At 42.4% G+C, this 25,475-nt stretch overlaps 1 protein-coding gene across 1 annotated transcript; it reads right to left on the reverse strand.

Annotated features, from left to right (window-relative positions):
* Nucleotides 1-717: 717 nt before the first annotated feature.
* On the reverse strand, nucleotides 718-24,582 carry RUBCNL (rubicon like autophagy enhancer). The gene is made up of 13 exons (XM_069467240.1): nucleotides 24,048-24,582; nucleotides 21,148-21,230; nucleotides 20,455-20,665; nucleotides 17,561-17,662; nucleotides 17,044-17,104; nucleotides 16,326-16,458; nucleotides 14,214-14,359; nucleotides 10,975-11,039; nucleotides 6,554-6,792; nucleotides 6,032-6,093; nucleotides 3,645-3,798; nucleotides 2,605-2,695; nucleotides 718-1,368 (listed from the first exon to the last, which is right to left on the reverse strand). The coding sequence occupies exons 1-13, from the start codon at nucleotides 24,580-24,582 to the stop codon at nucleotides 1,256-1,258; spliced, it is 1,995 nt and encodes a 664-aa protein (XP_069323341.1). The 3' UTR covers nucleotides 718-1,255.
* Between the last annotated feature and the right edge of the window lie 893 nt (nucleotides 24,583-25,475).

The following is a 25,475-nucleotide window of genomic DNA, read 5'->3' on the forward strand; positions in this document are numbered from 1 at the left end:
ATCTTCATATCAATTGCATATGGTTATTATCCTTCACTTAAAAAGAGGCTCAGATAATTTAAATGGCTTGCCCAGACAGGCAGGAAGTGGCAGATCCAGGATTCAATCTGAAGTCCTGGCCAATATTCACCTAGGTCAACACACCAGAACATTTTTGGGATGGCTCATCCCTCCTTACTCCATGTCACCTGCCTCGGGATGGCATAACTTCCTACCTGCAGTTGATAATCAAGACTGTAAATGACATGTTACTGGAATTGTCTATATGAAGAGTGTAGAGGCAGAAAATGAATCATTGAGGATCACAACACTGCAATTCACAGCGGGTGATGGGTTGACCAACTATTATTCATCTTCCTTCCAGCAGCCAAGCAAGAGTTGAATGGAAAAACCATGTCATCAGTAAATCCCATTAAAGAGCAATGAATGCCACAACTAATTACTTCCCCATAGGGTGCTATACATGGGCTGACACACTGTTCTAACAGTATGGGAAGGAGCCTCTACTACCACAGTGGGGAGGAACCAAGTCTCAGACAAATCCCATAGAGCCGTTATTTAAATTATCTCATTGTTTCTCAGAATAAATATCAAGAGCCCTCACTTCTTAGCAACTGCTGTGCACTCTTCCTTAATATTAAAGATATGTAACACACATACACACACACACACACACACACACTCACCAGTGCCTTACAAACACAGCAACTCTGAGTACAGACCCTTGAAGCAATGCTTAAAATGTATAAGACCGACACAACTACAAAATGACATTTAAGTGGAAGTCTGTTCCTCGAAGGAATAACAGCCTGAGCAAACAGATTTTGGGTTGCATTTTTGTTCATTGACTCTACCATTCAGTTTTATCAAACAAGCTTCAGAAGAACAGAAATTGAGTAATTCATCTTGTCAGTTACAAGTCACAAAAAAAAAAAAAAAAAAACCTGGCTCTGGTATTAGCTAAATATAACTATTCAAATACAGCTTAAGTATCAAAAAAACTCTTAAAAAAAAAAACCCAGTAGCAGCAAAAGTATCAAACGTTTGTAAACAAAACCACTAGTAACAACCCTATGCTTAATAACAAAGAATCTGCATTCTTTTAAAACATTAAGTATATACAATAAAGAGAATATTGTCCATCTTTTTTCTTAATATGCAATACCTGATACCTAAAACAAGGTTACCAATAGTAGACACAAACTGTGTTATCACAAGGCATGTTGAACAGTCTTTTTCCCACTGCTCAGGGGCATCAAGTCGCTGCAGAGGGCAAACTTTCCAAAAGGCTTCTTCTAGCTGAGATCCTCATGCATCGGGGGCACTGGGAGGACTGGAAGCACCACTTGTGAAAGCAAGCCCTACACGCTGCAAGCAAAGAGGGTGGCCGTTAGCAAATGGGCTGTCTTGTTTTCTCACATACATGCAGACACTCATCCCATCCTAGGGAGGGAGGGGTCTGAATCCAGAACATAGAGTCTTCTAGAAAGAAATCAGCAAGATTGAAACTCCCAGGGATTATAGCTCTCCCAACAGGTCATGAACATGAGGCTCAGACTGCCTGATGTAGTGGACCCTGCAGTGCCCTCCAGATCTGCCCAAGCACTGAGGCACGAACTCCCCCAGCCCGAGAGAGGTGGTGCCTGATGGCTCTTGGGAAGCAGCATTGCTGCTCCAGAAATAGCCCTAAATGGAGAGAGCTGCCTCATCCAAGGTCATGCCCCTTTCCTGGCACCAGACTGTACCCAGTGACTGGTCACTGTGGACTTTAAAGGCCTGGCCGGCCCTCTATCCCCAATTTGGAACAAGGCTCCCCACTGCAGAGCTCCCCATGAAATGGGCTGAGGGCTCCACTGCAACCGCATCACAGTTCCACTCCTCCCTCTGCCCAGCACTGCTGCCTTCACACCCCCACAGGTATTGGGCCAGAGAACATGCAACTTTCTGCATACAAATCCCTGCCTCAGATCGCTTTGCTGGGGAACCCATCCTGAAACACTGCCTGAAGGGCCAGGGGGAGACAGCACTAGAGTGGCCTAAGAGTTGGACCTGCCCATATCAAGGGGAAGGCAGAGTTCATTACCAAGATCTCTCCCATGAAACAGGGTTTAGAAAGCACGGGATTCCCTTGGGCACTAATACTGTAGAACAACAGTCAGCAACCTTTTCTGTAAAAAGCCAGATAGTACATGTTTTAGACCTTGTGGGCCATATGGTCTCTATGACAACTACTCAACTCTGCCGCTCCAGTGCAAGAGCAGCCAGAGACAACACTTCAACACTGGACATGAATGTGCTCCGATTACAAAACAGGGGCAGGCATAGGCAGCAAAGGCACTGTCTGCTCTATCCAAACCCTGAAGGAGACATAATCCTTCATCCCTGCCCCACCCAAATACTCCTCCCTCTGTGCCCAAAACCTTTTTATCTCCAATCCAACATACAAGCACCCGCCAGCATGTGTTTACTTTAAATAAACAACTGAACTTAAGTTATTAAGCTATTATTCAGCTTAAGTTAATTTTTTGCCTAAGTTATTAAACTTAAATTAACTTTGGATTTAAGTTGTTAAGCTATTATATTAAGTTTATGTTATTAAGCTACCTGAACATCTTCTACATGTTGTCGTCTGAAATGGGAAGATGACAGTCGTATTCCGGCAAAATTCACAAATAAAGCCCTTTCCTTGACACAGCTGTAAAAGAAGGTATCAAAACGTGACAATCGGCCGGGCGCGGTGGCTCACGCCTATAATCCTAGCACTCTGGGAGGCCGAGGCGGGTGGATCGTTTGAGCTCAGGAGTTCAAGACCAGCCTGAGCAAGAGCAAGACCCTGTCTCTACTAAGAAAATAGAAAGAAATTAGCCAGACAACTAAAAAATATATAGAAAAAGTTAGCCGGGCATGGTGGCACATGCCTGTAGTCCCAGCTACTCGGGAGGCTGAGGCAGAAGGATCGCTTGAGCCCAGGACTTTGAGGTTGCTGTGAGCTAGGCTGACACTATGGCACTCTAGCCCAGGCAACAGACAGAGACTCTGTCTCAAAAAAAAAAGTGACAATCCTTATTGGTAATTCTCTTGATGGAGAAGCTGTTATCACTCTTACAGAACTTTATAAGCATCAATTTTTGAATGTCTATCATTCTAGCCTCTAGCAGGAAAAAGATATTGTGTTTTATAGCAATGAATGGATCAGAAGAAAAATAATGCACATTCATCCATTTCATATTAAGGCAGTTTTAAATTGCCAGAGAAAGATCATAATTTTAAACGGGTGTTCTTAAATGATCTCATTTCATTTCTGTTTGCTGCACTAGAATTCTTCAGTCCATGTAGACACAGAGCTTCCTGTTCTCTCAGCTCCTGAGCCCACATGGTTATATTTGGCACATCGGGGCAGAGTGGGCCCCAAGCAAGGCTGGGCATCCCAACTTAGAACTCACTTGGCCCAGACTCACATTTCAGCTAGGCTCTGCCCCATACTTCACAGTTCCCAACCTCAGTTTTCTCATCTGCAAACAGTGTCACCAGCACTTCCTTCTCTCAGGGTTTGAGAGAGTTAAATAAGGTCGAGTGCAGATCGGCTCAGAATAGGCCCTGGTGAATAAAGGACAGCTCAGGGATTGCTGCAGGCAAACCCTCACCTCACAGCCGGCCACATGCTCGAGGGAAGCTTTCAGAATGTTCTTGAGGGTGGGTGCCAGCAGCCCCTTCTTGATCCTGACCAGGTCCTCCAGGGAGAACAGGTGGAGCTCGTCAGTCAAGTGTCTCGGCACCTGCTCAAACTCCTTTAATGCACTGCCAGAGAGGGAAAAAGGAGGAATTCAGAAACCCACACACACACAGGCTGGGAAGAACGGAGCCAGTTGTTTCTGCTCAGCACTCACACTTAATTTTTTAAACCCAATTTTTAAAAACTATCCCCAAAAACAACAGTGAACCTCGTTCACCACCACTCTACATTTTGCAAGTTTGCTTGGAAGCTGGAAAGTTAAAATTCCATAAAAGCTGATGTCAAACAGCTGATGAGGAGAGAAATGTCTCTCTTGCAGCCTGCCCCATGCACACATTGAGCAAATGAAAACTGAATATTTGTTTTCCAAGTCTTAAAAATGTGCACCGAGTACTGTCTGATTCCCGAGTAATCAAAATTACTACAAAATTACTCATTCCAGCTAAATTTCAAGTCTGTCAGCATCACTGACTGCTGCCTCAGCTGGTAGGAGAATGACTGCTCACAGCTAGGCATGTGACTCCCAAATCCATGAGTCCAACACTGAGTTTAAGACTCAGGCATCCAATTACAGGTGCTCACGGTCACTTAGATGTCCTGAGGGCATTCAAAATGGAACTTAATCTTCTCCAAACCCACTTGGTCTCCTCTTGAAGTACCTAACTTGGCCAGTGGCAGCACCATTCACTGCATTCCCAAGCCAGCCATGCCCTACCCTGGACGTGGCATGCTACTAACACCAAACTGGATTTAAGTCTCCACCCACCCTGAGATGCTCGCCCATGCTGCATCCTCTTCCTGGAGGGTCCCCAATCCTCAAGCTCAGCTTTATCTCTGAGCCTTGGCTGCTCTCTACCACACCTCACCCCTAACTGAGCTAAATGCCACCTCCTCTCTAGCCTCATGGCACCCTTGCACAGGTGTCTAACACACACAGTCTGGCAATGATCTGTTTGTGTTGACTTTCCCCCTGGATTTAACACAGATATACTAATTTCTTATCTGAAGCACAGAACAGATATTCCAGAACTTTTTTCGTAGAAGGGAGGAAATGTAAGTATTGTTACATGTCACAGACAAAGAGAACTGAAGCCCTGAGACCAATGCCACTCCAATGTCATGAGGTGGAGGCTCAAGGCCAAATGACTAGAGAATGCATGTTCCTTCCTGAGAAATTTAATTAAAGAGCAATAAATATATCATCATTAAAGATCAGAAATGGAAAAATACTTTAAAATAAAATTTTTAAGAAAATTCCTATGATCTCATCTCTTATAACAAATAGCCTTGAGTAACCTACTTTTTTTTCCCCACTTAAAAATCTCTCTCAATGAATTCATGTCTAAACCTTTATTGGCTGTATGGTATTCTACATTATGGATATGGTAATAAGTATTGTCTATTACTGAACACCTAGTAGATTTGTAATATCTTTTCTTATTAAAAAAAAAACTATAGTTTAACTAAATTTCTGCCCCAATCCATAGGTACGTCCTTAGGATAAACCTCTAAAAGTAGAATTTCTAGAGATTACGGTCTCACTAGTTTAACATGCCTCTCTATAAGGGGTTTTAAAAGGCCACTGGTCCACCCATGTTCATAGCAGCATTATTTACAATACTTAAGGAGTGGAAGCAACCCAAGCATCCACTAATGAATGGATGGATACACAAAATGTGGTATATACATACAATGGTGTATTATTCAGCCTTAAAAAAGGAAATTCTAACATATGCGACGACATGGGTGAACCTTGAAGACGTTATGCTAAGTGAAATAAGCCAGTCACAAAGAGACAAATGCTATAAGATTCCACTTATGTGAGGTATGTGAGTAATCCAAATCATAGAGACAGAAAGTAGAATGGTGGCTGCCAGGAGCGGGGAGAGGGGGACATGGACAACTGCTTAATGGTACGGAGTCTCAGTTTTGCAAGTTTAAAAGAGCTTAGGAGCTGGATGGTGGTGATAGTAGAACAAAAATGTGAATGTACTTAATGCCACCAAACTGTACACTTAAAATGGTTAATTTTATGTTTTGTGTATTTATAATTTAGTAATAATAATTATAATAATAAAAAGGCCACTGGCTAGAGCTGTTTCCTCTGTACTGGCCCATTCTTCTAAATGAGTTAAATGCTTCACCAGTGATTTAAAGGGTTTCGTGATTTTAAAGAAATGGTCTGCCTTCCCGAGGACAGCGAAGAAGCCCTGCGCAACGGCAGGGCTGGGAGCAGGGGGCTCAGAGGATCAGCAGAGGTGTGGAGGGATGGCAGACTGTCCCAGCCAAGGACAGTACCTGTCAGCAAACCTGCAGGTCTTCAACAGCTTCTTGACATGGAAAAGCTGCTCCTGGATTTCCTAATAGGAGAAACCAAACAGGGGTAAGAGTTACATGTGATCAGTGAAACCGTCAATGCGCACATCAAATACGAGTGTTATTTCTAACCTTGAAATGCTACACCTGTATGAAACAGACCTTTTCTAGCAAACAGCCTCTACAGCAGGGGTTCATAACCAAGTCCACTGATCCACAGCGGGTCCCGGATGGACCCAGGTTTTGTGGGGTCTGAAGCTTATACAACTTTGGGGGCCTTCTTCAAGAAAAACACAAAGCTAAGTATGAATGTAAAATTCAGTATGGAGGCTTGGAAAGAGCCTGTGCAGGTGAGGGGCCCCAAAGCTTAAGCTCCCTTGGCTCATGATGCACCTGCCTCCTGGAGGGTCTACCTGTGGAAGCCCTGACACTAGAGTGACGTGCATTTCCTGCCACAGGACGCTTCCAGCCAGGGCACTCCCGGCCTGCGGAGACGCCGCTCACCTTCACTCTGTCCAGCTCCTTGGCTTTCCCGTAGAGGCTTTGGCTGACGCTCGGCAAATGGAAAATGGGCTGGTGCCATATGCTGTCGAGCAGCCGTTTGGAGAAATTGCTCACGTGGTACTTCCTGAAGTCCCACATCATCAGGATCCGGGCAGGGATGCAGGACTCCGCGTACGAGTGGCAGCAGTGGCAGAAATACTTCCCCAGGTATTCGCAGTACCGCAGCCTCTTCACAAACTCTGCCGAGCACACAGGAGCGTGAGGCCGGCGCTGGACACCCACCCTGGTCCGCCCCCCACGTCCGATTCCCACGCAAGATTCAAAGACTCAGATGACTTTCTTTTCATGATTAAAACCATACTCGACCTCATGGCAGCTGGGAAAACTGTGGCAGGGACTTGGGGACTTAGATCATGCCCATTCATGAGCTTTGCCTTCATGGAACAGATGTCTACAAAATAGAACTCTCCCAAAATACTCCTAGACTTTACAGATGGGCATCACAAGCTGCAATGCCGCTAAAAGAACATTTATTTAGGACTGGAGCTCAGACGCTGCTTCTCACTAGCAAGAAGGCTGAGGGCAGGTCAGAATCTTTTCAGGCGGACTCTCCTGAGACCACAAGACGCAGCTCAGAGCTGGACGAAGTGACATCACGCGTATGAAAAGTAAAATGTAAAGCAGTGTGCACACAATGTTAGGAAGTGGCATCCAGAAGAGCTTCTTGATAAAGCATAGAGAGGAAAAAAAAATACAAAAATGCACAAAGGATGGGAATAGGTCATACTCGGAAAGAAGAAATTCAGATAATCAATAGGGCTGTGAAGAACAATCTCAGGAACAGCATATTTTAAAAGTGAGATACTCTATTTGCCTCGGGCTGTCAGAAATTTAGAAGATTCAGAGCTGGTGAAGTATACAGAGGTGGTTTTCTAGTAATAACATTTTCATCAACTGATCGATACATAACCTTGTTTTAGATGTCTTTCTATTTAAGGACACCTTAATTAATATATTTTGTCGACTCATAATATTGAATTCAGGGCCAATAGCACTATAACTCACACCTGAATGGAGCTTATCAACACACACATTTTCTCCACAAGGCAGACTTTCCTGCTCTTAGAAATGATACATAGCACTTCAGCACCATGCGTGGGGGTGATTTTAAACAGTGAAATCACCAACAGAAAGCACAAAAATGCAAAGAACATGGCACTGAATAAACCATGCAAAAGTATACCCTGGCCCCTGCACTCCACGTGCCTGATCAAACTTCGCAAGATGGGAAGAGAAAGGAGGACAAAAGGGGCCAACAAATTTTCCTCACAAAATTCATCTTTCCCCAACAGCTAAAATCCTAACATCTCAATATCCATCCACTCATTTCTCAGACTTAAATGAATACATACTAAGCATTATACTCTCAATACGGAAATGGCTACGTCCATCTCTTTCAGTTTCCTAACCCGTTAATTAAAATAGAACAAAACAAAGCATTCTAAACCAGTGGTTCTCACCCAGGGGTTATTTTGTCCCCCGAGGTACATTTGGAAATGTCTGGAGACATTTTCAGTTGTCACCATTGCAGGGCTGCTACTGGCAGCTAGTGACGCTGCTGAACACCCTGCAAAGTGTGGGACACCCCTCCCAACAAAGTCAATGGCACTGAAGCTAAGAAATCCTGCTCTACAACACCACTGTTCTCATTTTATGAAAAGCCAAAGTCATGAGGAAAAAAAGGAGGGAAATGTTCTAGACCAGGGATGTCCAATATAACTTCCTGTGAGGATGATGAGAATGTTCTCTATCTGTGCTGTCTAACACAGTAGACACCAGTTACATGTGGCTATCGAGTACTTGAAATGCAGCTGGTATGACGGGGGAATTGAATTTTTAATTAATTTAAATTTAATTTTAAATAGCCACATGGGCTAGTGGCTACCATATTGAGTAGCACAGTTCTAGAATAAAGCTAACTAAAGAGAAACAATAACTAAATGCAATGTATGAAACTTGATTGGAAGTTGCATGGAAAAATTAGCCATAAATGGTGCCTTGAGGACAATAAATGAAAATGAGCTAGTAAACAATATTAGGGAATTGTTCTTTTTTTTTTTTTTTTTTTTTTGGTGTGATAACTTATCCTTATTTGGGGGACATGCTGAAGTTGTAAAGGGTAAAATGTCATGTTCAATGTGTGCAAGATTGAAGGAAACATGACCACTAAATTCAATGTGGAATTCTGGATTGGATTCTGGAACAGATAAAGGATATTAGTGGAAAAAAAAAAACTGGTGAAATATGAATAAAGCTTGCGGTTTAGTGAACAGGACTGTACCAGTGCTAATTTCTCAGATTTAATGATGACACTATTGGTGATGTAGGATGTTATCATTAGGGGAAGCTGAGTGAAGGATATACAGGAACTCTCTGTCCTATTTTTGCAATTCTTCTGTAAGTCTAAAATTATCTCAAAATAAGAAGTTAAAAAAAAAAATCTCATCCTAAGAGCTAGAGGAAGTGCATAGGAAAAGCCCAAAATTATTTATATGCTGTTTCCAATCTGTGTTCCATCTACCTCTGTTGTACATTTTTTCCTCTCATTCTTACTCCCTAGTCACATAAGGCTTCTTTTCAATTGCCACAGACCCTTTGCATATGATGAACACCCCTCTCTTTCTGGAGACAATCACATCCTTATGAAACTTCTTACTCCCAGCCCCTCATGCCCACGTTAAGTTTCCTTGCTATAAATCCCATAGCTCTCTTGACTTTCTCTTTTGTTAAATACGTCACCCTTGGTATTTACTTACTTGGCTGATAACTGTGTCTTCCCTACAAGACAATCAGCAAGATCCTTGAAGGCAGGACCACGTTTGCCAGATTCATGACTATATCAACAGTGCAGACACACGGCTCCATATTTGTTGGTTGGTTGGTTTGTTTTCAGAGATAGGGTCTTGCTCTGTTGCCCAGGCTAGATCACAGCTTACTGCAACCTCAAACTCCTGGGCTCAAGCGATCCTCCTGCCTCAGTCTCCCGAGTAGCTGGGACTACACTCACTATACTTAACTGATTTTTTTATTTTTCATAGAGACGGGGTCTTGCTATATTACCCAGGCTGGTCTCAAACTCCTGGCCTCAAGTGATCCTCCTGCCTTGGCCTCCCAAAGCACTGGGATTACAGTCATGAGCCACTGTGCCCAGCCACATCTCCATATGTGAATAAAATTAGAGAAGTACTTAAAAAGTTGGAATCTTAGTCACGTTTCTCACTCATGTGTTCAATATTTACCGAGGTACCAGGAAACAGTGGTTAACCAAACAGACATGGTCCCTGCTAGAATAGCTGGGAAAATGAGTCATTTAAAGAAAATTAGTTATAACTGTAATGCCTGTCAGCATTTTCATCCAATGTGTTGTAGAGGAAGCCCAGACACATTTCTGCTTTTTATTTTCATTTCTTGAAGTAGACAGAGCTCCTCAAAGTCTTTTTCCTTCAAAGACAATCAAAGGCCAAGGGATCTCTTTCCATCCAAGCTCATCTTCCCAGCCTTCTGCAGGTCAGACCCAGGGACACCCCCATAGCAGAATAAGTGACTTCCAGTCTCAAGTGGGGAAACTTGCATTTCTGACTTGGGGAAGCCTGATTTTCTGGGCCTCAGTTGGCCCAAGAATGATCCTCTCAGGCCACCTCCTCAAACTCTCTCAGAAAAGTCTGGCTAGCTCCTTGGTAAGCCACCATCCACTCAACAAGTATCTTTCAAGGACTCACTCTGTGTCAGGCACTCTTCTAGAAGCTGGGAATAAAATAATGAATAAAACACACAACATCATCCCTGACAGAACTTATAATCTAGTGATGAAGACAGACAATAATAAGATGAATCAGTAAAACATAAGAGAGTATTTTAGGAAGAATATGCTAAGAATAAAAAACAAGAAGGTGAGGCAACATAAAGCGTGCATGTGAGTGTCGCCAGGAGTGTGGTGAGGTGGGCATTTTCGATAGGGCAGCCAGGGAAGACCTCACGACTTCTGAGTGAGGATATGAAGGAAACAAAGGAGTCAGCCCTGGGGGCGTCTGCAGGGAGAGCATTCCAGGAAGAGAAAACCACAAATGCAAATTCCTGAGTCAGGAGGGACCTGGCACCTTCAAGGGCCAGCAGGGAGGCCACGTGGCTGGAGCTGAGTGTCCGGTGGGGAGAGAACTGGAAGGCTGGTTCTCCTCATTCCTGGCTGCTCACACAGCCTTGTAAGTCACCATGGCCTCACCACAAAAGAGACAGCAATTTCCATGAGGTTCTTATAACCGTCTCTCCTCAAAAGCGTCTCTCACAAAACAGCGCGCTGCCCAACTTTGTCATTCTTGACTCTGTCATCGCATAACAAGCAGCAACCCATTGCCCATACTTACTAGGCTCTATTGGAGTTCCACAGCCCGCGCAGAAAAAATTCTGGGCCACCACCACGAGGTCCCTCCTGAGACAGAAAATGGTAATAGTTACATTTCAGGGAAGGCCGAGGAAATGTTTTTCACTAATTGGGAAAAAATTGACATCGTGATACTTCTCTTGGCTTGAGGTTTCATTTTGTCACTTTTCATTTGGGAAAGAAATATTTCATTCAACACAGTTTTCTAGTTGAAATCTCTGGGTCTTTTAAAGCTAGACCTTTTAAAAGCTCCTGCAAGAACCAAAGCAGAAATCAGTATCACAAATAACTACTCCACCAAGGGGGTTTTAGGGACTTCTCATTGCCCGCCCAGAGCCCTGTCTCCAGAGAGAACTGCAGGCACATTTTGCAAAGACAATTCAGGGAGATCAGACACCAAAGGATAATGCACTTGGGAAGTTCACAAACAGATCCAGAGAAATTTAGACAAACAAGAGGCAATGTAAGACGAATCATCAAACGTGTCTGGTGAGATACTCCGCTGGAGCATTTTCTATTGAATTGTGCTGACACTGTTTTACATGTGACTTGGAATTATGGAGAAAGTTGTAAAATTTTATTACAGTTCAGGGTCAGCAAGAATGGCCAAGGTAAAAATATGCTAAATTTCTACCCATGTGCCTTACAGAAAATTGAGGGAAACCCTAGAGAAGAGATACCCCACACTAAGGACAGTGACCCTACACAACACCTAGAGAGGGAGCTCTTCTGCCCAAGCAGCCCCAGAGAACTTCTTGGCATTCTCTTGTAAAGGAAAATAAAAGTCTCAGGATCACTGACCCAAACCACCCCCCAACTCCTTATGCAAAAGGGAAGGTCAAGCCTGGAGACTGAGTCATGCTCACTGGCTTCCAAATGAATAGCTGTTACTAATGTTATTCATCAGCCAGATCCCCAAGAAAAGGTAAAAGGCCTCAGGCATCTACAAGGTCTGCTCCCAAGTGTATCTTCTCAGGTGCAGAACAGAGACAAGCTCAAACATTCTTCTGTCTACCTAGGAACATCTACATAATTGATTCTTTCTTTGTTGCCTTTTCTTCTTTAAACATTCACCTTATCTTAAGTAAAATATAGATTTCTTGGGCATCACAAGAATGTAACCATTTTCCCCACTATTCACCTCCCTCTTCCTTTTTCTTTCTGTATGCACTCTGCCCCGAAATACCAAAGATCCCAAATCTCCCTCCAGAAAAAACAGTCACAGATGCATCTGTGGCTTGTGTTTTTCCCGAGCACATCCTCAAACTTTGGCTTAATAAACGTCCATTGATTGAGATCTTTGGCTCAGTCATTTATTTTAGGTTGTCATTCTCAAAAGAAAGATATAGTCTGTAACTGTGGTCCCCAAAACGTGGGCCATGGACTGGTATCAGTCTGTGGCCTGTTAGGAACTGGTCTGCACAGCAGGAGGTGAGTGGCGGGTGAGTGAGCAAAGTTTCACCTGTATTTACAGCCACTCCCCATCACTCACATCACCGCCTGAGCTCAACCTCCTGTCAGATCGGCAGCAGCATTAGATTCTCACAGGAGCTATTATAACTGCACATGGGAGGGATCTAGGTTGTGCCCTCCTTATGAGAATCTAATGCCTGATGAGCTGAGGTGGAGCTGAGGCGGTGATGCTAGCACTGGGGAGCAGCTACAAATACAGATTATCATTAGCAGAGAGGTTTGACTGCATAATAAATGTAATGTGCTTGAATCATCCCCAAACCATCCCACCCCCATCCCCAGTCCCTGGAAAAATTGTCTTCCCATAAAACTGGTCCCTGGTGCCAAAAATGTTGAGGAACACTGGTCTATGAGGCATGTCTATGGGGCATATTCAACAACCCTCACCAGTCCCTTTATAACTGGAGTTTGCATACCAAATTTAATACAAACCAAGAGGAATAAAAAAATTGTAGGCCGGGCGCGGTGGCTCACGCCTGTAATCCTAGCACTCTGGGAGGCCGAGGTGGGCGGATCGTTTGAGCTCAGGAGTTCGAGACCAGTCTGAGCAAGAGCGAGACCCCATCTCTACTAAAAATAGAAAGAAATTATATGGACAGCTAAAAATATATATAGAAAAAATTAGCCGGGCATGGTGGTGCATGCCTGTAGTCCCAGCTACTCGGGAGGCTGAGACAGGAGGATCGCTTGAGCTCAGGAGTTTGAGGTTGCTGTGAGCTAGGCTGACACCATGGCACTCATTCTAGCCTGGGCAACAGAGTGAGACTCTGTCTCAAAAAAAAAAAAAATTGTATACTATTAAATTTTTTTTATCTATAATCTTTGTCTATAATCTATCATATACTCCCAGAATAAATTATAATTAAATTATTACTTAAAATGTACATGTAGGTTTATTTCCTTTTTGCATTATCTTAGTTGTTTTGTCTTTTAGGACTTTTGTTACTTCTTAGAGAACAAACATTTTTATTTACATTCTGTTACATTTTTTAACTATTGACGCTCTCTTCAAGATTAAACTTTTTCAAAATCTATTCATTAATTTTTAGTTCACTCTGACTGTCAACTGGAAAATAGAATGGTTCCGTGTTTTAAAATGACTGTATATGATGTTTAAGTCTCAAAATTAGCCACTTTATTTTTTTTTTTTTTTTTGAGACAGAGTCTCACTTTGTTGCCCAGGCTAGAGTGAGTGCCGTGGCGTCAGCTTAGCTCACAGCAACCTCAGACTCCTCGGCTTAAGCGATCCTACTGCCTCAGCCTCCCGAGTAGCTGGGACTACAGGCATGCGCCACCATGCCCGGCTAATTTTTTCTATATAGATTTTTAGTTGTCCATATAATGTCTTTCTATTTTTAGTAGAGACGGGGTCTCGCTCAGGCTGGTCTCGAACTCCTGACCTTGAGCGATCCACCCGCCTCGGCCTCCCAGAGTGCTAGGATTACAGGCGTGAGCCACCGCGCCCGGCCCAAAATTAGCCACTTTAAAAATCCCCTTTAAGCTTTTTGAATTTTCAGTTGCTATGTAATATTTATAATTCATTTGTATAGTTAAATTCTCAACTTGTCAAAACTTACAGAGTCCTCAAAAGCTAAGCCAGAAAATATGCCCAACTTTCCTTTTCCTAAAACAAACTTTCCTGTGTCCCTTAGCATACTATTTTTTTCATTCCCCTACTTCCATAAAAAATAAAATGGGGTCTGTCACAACTTGTTTTAGATGGAGGCCCCAGCAGCAGCCCATACTTACTTAAGTGGTGGATGAATATTAAATATGATTTGAAACCTTGGGGGGGCCCAGTCTTCAGTCCCTCTGATCCTGGACTTAAACTTAATCTCCTGTACTACGCTCATACTGGATTCAAAGTCTTCTCGGACACGCTCTTCGTTGACAACCTGCGTAATACATAAGAAGATTTAGGAACAATTGAAACAAGCCTATTTTTTCAAGAATTTCAATAAAAGAACATTCAAATGTGTTTCCAATATTAAAAATTTACTGTGAAAAATTAAAACTGCGTTCAATTGAACTAAAGGATGTGGCAAGAGCTCACCATGTCCCTAAAGCCACGTGCAGAAGAACTGCTTCTACCCCCACCCAGCTGAGATCGCTTTTCTTAGTCGTTTCAGTTCGTCTGTTTCTGGACTTTGAATTTACTGTAAGTAGGTCATTTTGACCTGGAATACATTTATAAATAGCAGAAGCCCATAGATGCTGCCAATAAGAAGCTCTGCTGTTGTTAATCGTCTCCAGAAAGAGCTCTAGTAAGACCATTCCCTTGCTTTTAACTATTCTGCGGCTGCCCTCTGCACCACTGCACTTTCCTACTGTCATTTAAAGTCCAAACTTCTCAAATCAGCATTCTATGCCCCCATAATTCAGCCACTGTCATTCAAGTCTCATTTCCATGAGGATCAACCTTCCACACACAGAGACACACAGAGGGTGTTATTTAACCACACCAAGCCCCTCTGCTCAACAGCACACACCGTGCGCCTCCACTTTTGCTGCAGCCTCCCTCTGCCAAGAACACTCTCCCCCACATTTCTACCTGCCGCAGTCCTGGCCAGAGTGAGTAATATTTGGCTCAGGTTCTGACATCTCCATTCAGCCTTCCCAACGAGAAAAGAACTTTTATCTGAGGCATGTGAGTCCTTCTAAATGATCAGATCCGGAGAGGCATTAAAATGAGACAGCAGGCACGTCCCATTTCCTCCCTTTGAACTATGTATTCATCTCTTGAAACTGCTTGCTATTGCCACAGGTAGCTATAAATTAACCTACTAATGCCACACTGCACTGGACACTGTAACCCACCCCTTATAGCTTAACAATGTACAGCCAATCATTAATCAATATTAATTCTATAAAGCAATGAGAATCCTTGACAAACAACTTTGTATCAGCCCACTCCCTGTTTCCCTTTTATGTCTTTAAAAACCTGCTTTGTGGCCAAGCACGGGGAGAGCATGGTGGCTCACCCCTGTAATCCTAGCACTTTGGGAGGCTGAGGCGGGAGGACTGCTTGAGGCCAGGAGTTCAAGACTAGCCTGAGCAAGAGCAAGACGTTTGTCTCCAGAAAAAAGAGAAAAAATTAGCCAGGTGTGGTGATCCCAGCTACTAGGGAGGCTGAGGCAGGAGGATCAACTGAGCCCAGAAGTTTGAGGTTGCAGTGAGCTATGATGATGCCACTGCGCTCTAGCCTGGGTGACAGTGAGACCATTTCAAAAAAAAAAAAGAAAAGAAAAGAAAAGAAAAAAACAAAAAAAACCTGCTTGCAACAAAGGCTAAATGGAGCTCATATCCTAGGCTACTTGGGTCTGAGTCTTGCGGGCAGCTGTCTTCACTTTGGTAAATTCCTTAAATTATCTTTTGTGCCTCAGGCTCTTTTTTTTTTTTAGGTCACCATTAAGTTCTACTGAAAAAAATTAAACACTCCCTGCCCTGCACTTTGAGTGCTTTTTTCCAATTCTTATTTTAGCCTTTGTCACAAAGTTCTCTACCCCCAGTGGGCTGCATGCTGTCAGAGGAAGTGTGTCCTACAAGGGAACCAGCATGCACTTTCCAATCAGGCAGCCTGGGCAGGGCTCCTGCGCTACCACTGACAGCCCTGCCAGGGGCTGCCCATCACATCACAAACAGCATCTACCTAACAGGGTGCTTATGAGGATTAAATTATGAATTGCTGAGCACAGTCCCTGGTACGTAATAAGCCCTCAACACAAGCCAGTTTCAGCATTCATTTTGAGTCTCTCCCAACACCCAGGAACCATATAAGGAAACAAATATTTAAGCGAACAGGGCAGGCAAACTGAGAATTTAGGAAGTTTTGATTCAAGTTCAATTTCTTTTGATACTTACTATTGAGCTGGCTGCATTCAGGGACCCCGCCAGCTGGTAATTAACTCCTGACAGCATCCAGCACTTGCGGAATACTCGGTACAACTCTCTGGCTAACAGCTCAGCAGAATTGAAGTCTGGCTCATAAGCGACACTGAAATGTAAGATGCAAAAACCGAAAAACTATATTCATAAAGAGCATGTTCAGAGTCTTCCTCTGGTTTTTAACTGTCCTTCCCACCCTCAAAACTCAGAGGAGGCTGTCGTATAAGACCATGCATCGATCACTACCAGGTATCTTATGCAACACAATTCCTCCATGCTCAATAAATCTTTTATTGATTGCGGGTACTAAGACTTGGAGGTGTGGTGAAAAGAGCATTGCGTTTAGAGCCAGAAGACTTTCATTCAAGCCCTACTTCTGCTATTTAACAGCACTGCGTCCCAAGGTACATGCTGTATGAGTCTCCTTTTCTGTATCTATAAAATGGAGTTTAAAAATACATGCATAAAACTTGCCCCATCTGTCCCTGAGGATTAAATGAGAATGTATACAAAAGTCTTTTATACACTACAAAATACTGTAGAAACTTTGGGGGTAATTGTTTCATTTCTCGGTGGTAATCCCCTAGATTCACTGGAACAAATCATTGGGACTGGATGAATTTGGCTCAAAATGTCAAGGCCTAGCGTTCACAGTGCTTCGGAGGTGACAGCCCAGCACACAGAAGACAGGTACCTCTTAGAGGAGCTGCAGGAACACCTACAGGTTTCCGTGATATCGTTAAACTCTCCAAGTTCTGTGGGAAAATAAAAGAGTAATGAGACCTTTCAGTCTGATTCACTTCACCAGAGCCAGTTTTATAAGAACATTTCAGAAATAGCCAATTATTCAGTATCTCCATGCTTTAGGTTCTTTTGAGTTTCTATTATAAACTACAGATAATCACCAAAGATAGAATTTCATCTGAAATTTGACCAAGTACAATTGAGAAAGCAAACAGATATTAGACCATAATGAATATCTGCTTCTTCATTAAGTTCTACAAGTGATATGAGAGATTAACTATCAAGACATTTGAAACAAGAACATCTTTTTTTTTTTTTTTTTTTATGTCAGGGATATAATCTGACCTTGGGAGAAGTTTCTTTGCATGCCACTATGGCGTGGTGTTGCATGCGATGCATGTTAGTATGTACGTGCAGAGGGGAGTGGGGAGGCAGCCAGTCGTATCCAACAAGCTTCCAAATCTTACCTAAAATAACAAATTCATCAAAGTCACATTTGCAGGTCTCTTTCACAGCATCATCGCAAGTAGGTGTTTCGGCCACTGGGCTGACCTGTAACACAGCACAACCTACAAAAAGGGAAGGAGGTTTTCACCAACAAGAAGAAAAAGAAAAACTGCACAACAACCTGCAACATTCAACTAAATAGAAATTGGGAAATGAAAAGGGCTAAAAGTTTACTTTCAAAGAGTTAAAAATTTCAGCTTCAAAATTAAAAAATACAGGGGACTATTTTTGTGTTCTTCTTACATTCACTATGATGAATAAAAGGACTGATTGGTATTTGGGAGTTTATAATAGTAATCTACCTACTTTTAAATATGTTTGAAAATTTCTATAATACAAACCTTAAGGAAATTAAAAGGGAGAAAATGATCTTAGCTTCATAGTGAGGCAAAGAGTATAAGAGACATAAATATGATACTGGGTTGAATAGTTCTCCCCCAAAATTCATGTCCACCCAGAACCTGTGAACATGACCTTCTTTGGAAATATGGTCTTTGCAGATGTATCAAGTTAAAGATGAGTTCATACTGGATTTGGGTGGGCCCTAAATCCAATACAACTGGGGTCATAACAAGGGGGAAATCTGGATACAAAGATAGAGACACACAAAAACAATGCCATGTGAAGACAGAGATCCGAGTGATGTGTCTACAAGCCAAGCGATGCTAGTGATTGCTTGAAACTACCAGAAGCTAGGAAAGAGGCATGAAACACATCCTCCCCCAGAGCTTCCAGAAGGAACCAAACCTTCCAACAACTTAATTTCTATCTTCTGCCAAGAGGTTAAGTGCAGCCTGGACAACATAGTGAGATCCTGTCTCTAACTAAAAAAAAAAAAAATTGTAATAAATGAATAATTTGAAAATGGTGGCAACATGAAAAAATTGATATGAAATACCATTAATATAATCATACAAATCTAATCATACTATTAATATAATTATATAAATATAATTATATAATTAGTATGAATGTAATTTCATACAACTATCATTTGAATAAACATAGGAAAGAGACATGAATACAGTTGTTCAGGGACATCGTCTAACCCATAGGTCACACAGAAGTTACGAATCAGCCTGACTTTAAAACAACACTGCTCCATTCTAGCTGGGCGACTACACCACTGATTACAAGCTCCAGCTTCAGTATGTTCCTGGGTGAGATGTGATGTCACCCATTTCTGTTTCTTCCTCTCTTTTGGCCATGATCCACAGTAACAGACATGTGACTTAGTACAAACACAATAATATATTTAACTGATAAAAAAACTTTCAGGAAACATTGCTCACCCTAAGTAAGATGCACTCTAATGCTTTCTCTCCTATTTCTGGTTTTGTTTGTTTGTTTGTTTTTTGTTTTAATGCTCTCAGGACCAACCTGTAGTTTAAAGAACACCAACCTACCTCATGGAGGAACATTAATCACCACAAATGTCACAAGAGAGATACTTAATAAAAGATAAATATTTTTATTTGGCAGGTAGAAATATTCTTAAATTTCATTGCACATATTCATGCTCTTTAAAGCTTTAGCTAAACATCAGTTTCTACCCAACCCCTTAACAAATATTTATAAAATACCTATTTCAGACAAGGCACTATGCTAAACACAAATACAAACAATTTCTCATGCATCCGAGAGTTTAAAACTTCACATGGGAGTTGAGATACTGACACACTTAACCGCAAAAAAGCACAGTTGCACGCCATGGGCTCTGCACGGCACGACCCCAGGAAGAGCCGCACATGTAGACAACAGTGGAGCATCTGGGGCACGACTTGTGTCTCATTCCACACGCACGGTGACCCTGCCCTGTGAAGTTTCCAGATTTGCCTCAGGAAGCCATGTCACGGTGCCAGTGGCAGGAGGCTGCTTTTAAAGGACGGGAAGGGTGAAGGACCTGCTGTTCAGTTCCCGGGGAAACACACATTCCAGGGGAGCCTCCCCAAAGCAAGGGGAAGGAGGCAGGTGATGCACACCTACCTGGTGACGCACCGCATGGGTGCTTGCCTCTGCCTACAAGTTACCCCGCAAGGCTTCCCTGGCCTCAGCTGCAGCACGTGTGCTCCTTGAGGGACGGGGCATATCCCATGCACTGGCAGCTCCCGGCACCTAGCACACCACAGGCTCATTGTTTGTTGAATGAATTAGAGAGGACCTACTTGGAAAAGGACAGAATCTAAGAGGACCTAGGAGAATGCTGTGTCATCAGAAAACAAAAAAAGAGGAAGACATTAGCCACCTTTTTTTTCTTTTCATCGAAAAAGAAAAACAGGATAAAGTCCAAGAAAATAACAAAACAGGATCTGACAACTAGATAGAGCAGAATAACCAGCCCCAAGGCAAGATGGCAGAAATGCTGAGGATCATGTAGGTTACGCAAGAAGTTTTAGATAAAGGATTGAAAGACATACAGTAGTCCCTCCTTATCTGAGGTTTCATTTTCCACAGTTTCAGTTACCTACAGTCAATGGTGATCCAAAACTATTATATGGAAAATTTCAGAAACAATTCATAAGTTTTGAATTGCACACTATCCAAGTAACGTGATGAAATCTCACGCTGTCCTGCCCTGAACTGCCCAGGACATAAATCATCCCTTTGTCCAGCATATCCATGCTGCAAACGCTGCCCACTCGTGAGTCACTCAGTAGCCATGTTCGTTATCAGACTGAAAAAACATAGTGTATACAGAGTTCAGTATTACCTGACATCTCAGGCATCCACTGGGGGTCTTGGAACATATCTCCCCTTAGATAAGGGGGCACTACTGTACTTCAGTATTTGACAGAAGAGAGGAGGTGTGTGGGGAACATGCAACACAAAGTGTCCTCATTTTTGCCCAACTTACCTTCGTAGCCACTGTCCGAAGAAGTGGCAGACCCAGATTCTTGCTTTATGTTGGTACCAAAGGTCACTTCGGAGTCAGCTTGATCAAGTCCAGGTGACCCACTGGCTTCTTCTTTACTCCAGTTCTCTGTCTGCTGTTCGCTCAGGATGTTACACTTTATTTTCTCCATTGTTGATATAATCATATCAGCAACATAAAAGTGGGCATTTTCCTGCAGGAAAAAAAAATCAATAAAAATACAAGCATAAGCAACTTTTTTCATGGAAAGTGTATCAGATTTGAAAAATCAAGAAGCTCTATTTAAGTGAAGTTAATGTATATACATATAAATGTTCATTTAACTGAGTGATCATAGGTCACCATATGACTTATAAGCCACAGAGACAGATTTAGCTTACTATGAAACCAACAGACAACTCAAGCTGAATTTCTTGTGATACAAAACCCTAGGCTGGTGGTAGCCCAATGGCAGACATCACTCATCAATCGTGGAAAGCATTCCACCTGAGTATAGATACTGCCTCGAACCCTTCTCAGCTTAGTGCTCCTGGCACTACCAGTTAAATGCTGAAATGAAACCTATTTGCTATGCCTCATTAAGGTGAAGTTTCCAGGTTAAAATCAGAACAGCACTATCTAAAGGATTAAGAATCTCTGCAGTTAAATAAAAAGGAAGAAGAAGATAGCATTCACCTTTTCTACATCGACAGGCAGCTCTAATGCCTCTGGTGAGAAGCAATTCAAAGAAATGGTTTTTCCACTGACTTGAACAGCACCTGCCAAAATAGCAAGTTATTAAAAATGGAGAAAAGCTTAAAGATTATCTAAGAAAACACAACAGTTCGAGGGAGGACTTTTAAATACTGTTTAAAAAAACTAGCACAATCGTAGAATAAATTAAGATGAGAGAAGAAGAAAGATCTGTCTGATGTTAAGTCTTGCAGAGACTGTCTTAATGACAACCATTTCTAGGAGAGGCTGCAGCAGTAACTTAGCAGTATTCTGCGAGGTGGGGGCAGGGGACACCACAGAGGCCAAGAGGGTAGAAAGAGAGGTGAGTTCATGGGAAATACCTTCAGGAGATGGGGAAGGGTGACAAGGAACAGTCTAGAAGCAGGGCCACAGAATTATGAGAACACTTCTCCAACTCATTGCTCCAAGTCATTGCAACTGACCCCATTGCAATTGACTTCCTGCCTACAGAAACAAAATCCAGCTGACACGGGTCAGCATGGCTTCTCTAAAACAGTCTTCCTCCAGTCAAAGCCAAGAAGAAACTGCAGAAGGGACATGCCGCAGACTGATCCATTCCTGCACCCTTAGCCACTCCATTACTGGCAATGACCACCATCAAAACAAACATCATCTCTATCATGTGATTTCTTATTGCAGCATTTAAAGGGAAACAAAAAGTCCATGAATGCCATAAGGGCTGAGTTGTCCAAACCTGCTAAATTCGAACAAAATGTTGCAAATATCCTGCTGGTTACACATCTCTCAGGGTGACACAGTTGCAAGCAGTGTCACTCAAATCCCTTGCTTCATGTTCAAGAGAGTGGTGGTTACATGGAAAACTTCAAACTTCTTAGCTTCAGATGCCATTTGGGTTGGCAAATTTTTTTCTGTAAAGGACTAGGTAGTAAATATTGGAGAATTTGAGGACCGTACAGTTATCTGTTGCAACTACCCTATTCTGCCACTGTTGTGACCTATAGACAAAATAGAATTTTATTTATAAAAACAGGAAGCTGGCAGGAGCTGGCCTCCAGATCATAGTTTGCAGACCCTGAGCACAGAGGAAAAAGCACAGAGAAGAATCCAACAGAGTGGATTCCAGGTCTAGCTCTCCATCCACCAGCTGGGCCCTTGTCAAAATTTTCTCAGCCTTTAAATTGGGATAATTACCTCTTAGGACTTTAAGGAGATAAGGAACCTGAAAGTGCTTTGTAAATGTGTAGATACTGCAGAAAACAAAAGGAACTGTGGAATTTTTTCCTATAGCCTCAGGAAATGCTTATAGACTCAAGTGGTCTTTCCCTTGCCCTATTTTCTAGAAAAGGAAAATTCTACTGCCATTTGAGATGCAGCAGTCATAGGAAAATCCATGTCTTAGTGGCCAGTGCCTATTTGCCCCATCGCTGCCCCCACAGCACAGAACGAACAAACCAGATCTCTCGGGACTTTCCTTCTTAATCCTATGGAATGAATCCCCCTACCAAGTTTAAGAGATATTCTCAAAACACTGAGTGGGTTTTAAAGGTGCTGAGAAGAACTGCTGGGAGTCCTTGTTGTTGGACAAAAGGGGCTGGGGTGCCTGTTTTCTTTCTGGGGAAAAAGACAAAGCTATGGGATAATATCACTGTACTTGATACAAAAACAGATTTCAGGCAGGTAAACTAGGCCCCAAAGATCATCTTCAGTTATAACTTGTCACGGTGGTGGTCTGCCACGGAAACAGCTTTCCTCTAGGAAAGGATCTAGTAGGAGACTAATCTCTTCCTTAGCCACCACTAAATTTGCAAGTCACTCTCCATCATGAAAGCTAAAACGTAGGAAAAAATGCCTGCGATCAGTCCCGTCAGTTTGGTCAAATTTGGTTCTTATTTCGAAATTAGCCATTAAAAGATTGTCCAAAATCTGCTATTCTTTAGCTATGAATAATGTATAAAAGGTTGTCATCATCTTTGATTTCTCAAACATTTCCAATAGAAATGGAAGGTAGAAATTTCCAATAGAAATTTCAGGTAACTGGGAAGATGAGTTCCTGGTAGACATACAGACAAACAGGTAGGCAGCTTTTTAAATCGTTTTGAAAAAAACTCCATTGATTATTTGGACCAGGGTTCTAACAGAAATATAAATCAAAAATGACAAGTATTAATATAACATGATGAATATTTTAAAATAAACATGCCACAAATTATAACATCAACAATGGCAGTATATTGACCCTTGAGTGGCAGTCTTGCATGGGTTATCTCATTTTAGGAACTTTAGTATTTTAGGAGTATGTACATTACCTCATACCAATGAGAGCCCTTGTTTTAATAAAAAGAGGTTTTTTATAGTCTCTGAGGGGAACTGTAGTTATTATTTTTAAATCTTACTATTTTCCCATCACACTCTGTACAGGTAAATATAGCAGGTGAAGCAAGTTCATGGCCTACGTAAGCACAGGCATGAAACGGAGCCCTGTCTGACTGTCTGGAAACACTTTCCACCACCCACACTGAGTTGAGAATGCTTGTGATGCTCTCCCTTGCAGACAGGTTAATGAGCTGTAATTTCCTGAAGGCAGACACCAACTCAAAGATGGCACATGGCATTGATTATTAACTATGCTGAGTTAAAAAAAAAAAAAAATGACATTTCCCTCCAGTCTAAGGAGAAAGCAAATACTTGATTTGACCTGTTGTGACCACCCAGGTGACTAGGCTGATGACGGTATTAAATGAGCTAATGCACTGGCTTCTGGTTAAGGTGGAAACCCATGAACTTTCCTGTCATGGGGCAGTCAATGAGGCAGGCTTTAGGTCAAGGCAAAGCAAGCTCATGAACAGACAGGAACAAGGGAAGTCACTGGCTAAAGTTACCTTCATCAGCAGAAGCTGTCGGGTGGGAAGGGTTAAAAAAAGCACCGTCATCCTCAGGATATGGGGACGTGGCCAACATCTTGGAGCTTTTGAGCAGAGATGCCAGATGAGAGAGCCCTGGGAGCACTACCCATTCTTCACTTGAGGTCAAAGACAAGTCACCACTCTTTTCACTTAAGCCCTGGGCAGAGGCACTGCCAACGGAGTCTGCAGTATCCTCAGACAGTGATGTCTCTGCCAGGGAGTCCCCAAGGGATGGGGGTGAAGGGCTCAAGGGAGAGGCGGTATCTGCCACAAAGTGCTTCCTGATGTTCCCCACGGCTGGCACCTGGGGGGCCAAATCCCGCAGTTCTTGCTGCACACACTGAGGGTTAATCCAGGCAGCTTTGTGCCTTGTGCGCCTGACGTCCAGTTGGCAAGGGGGCTGGTCAGGCCCCAGCAGGCTGGGCGAACTGTGAATGTTGCTAGAGTCATCGCTGATCCCTTCCCAGGGGTCCACAGGAGAATCCTGCCGGCTGGTAGATTGTGACACCATCTCTCCAGGCTTGGGGCTGCTTCAAATTTGTTCAAAACAGATAGAAGGAGCTCTCCAATGGCTGCTGTACTACCTGATTGGAGCCTTGGCCTCACCACATGGCCAGCTGGGGGTGTGGAGAGCTTCTCTGCAATGAATGAGCAAGAATCATTCAAAATAAATAAGCGTTCAATCAGAGTTTGATTCCAAATTATCTAACAGAGGCAAAAAACAAAAAAATTAAAAAGTTTGTACTTAGCTCTATCCAACACAGTAAACTACACTTGGATTTATAAGTTAAAAAAAAAAAAAATCAGCCATAAAACTAGCAGCTTGACATTGAGATAGGAAACATTTTCCAAACATTACAAAAATAATTGAAGAAGCCACAAAAGATCAACTCATAAATCACATAAAAATGTAAAACATACATGCATTGAAATTATTCCAGTAAAATTAAATGTCAAATCCAAAATGAGAATACTATCTGGAAGACACATTTTCAAATTTTCTTATCTTTATTTAGTTTGTTCTTGTATTTCAACAAAGTAGGCAAAATGGTATATATTATAAAACAGGGTGAAGATCCATAGCACTACAAACTTCGCTTCATGTAACTTATATTAGGTTAATACTAATTTATATTATAATAGCAATATAAATTTATTAGCTTATAATATTAATATTTAAGGAACACACTGTGAATCTAGAATCCATCTTTAAAATGGTCCGCTCACTTTAAGCTCAGAATTTAGCTTAGTAAATAATGATTCAAATGTTGAGAGCTACCCAATGACAAGCACTCTTGTCACTATAATTACAGGCCCAGGAAATGTTTCTCTTTACTGTTCTCCCATTGCCCTTTGCGTGGTGAAGCTAAAAGCAAATTCAACAGCAAAAGCAAGTCCAGCCAG

The sequence above is a fragment of the Eulemur rufifrons genome, chromosome 4 (assembly GCF_041146395.1).
Source record: "Eulemur rufifrons isolate Redbay chromosome 4, OSU_ERuf_1, whole genome shotgun sequence".
NCBI classification, from domain to species: domain Eukaryota; kingdom Metazoa; phylum Chordata; class Mammalia; order Primates; family Lemuridae; genus Eulemur; species Eulemur rufifrons.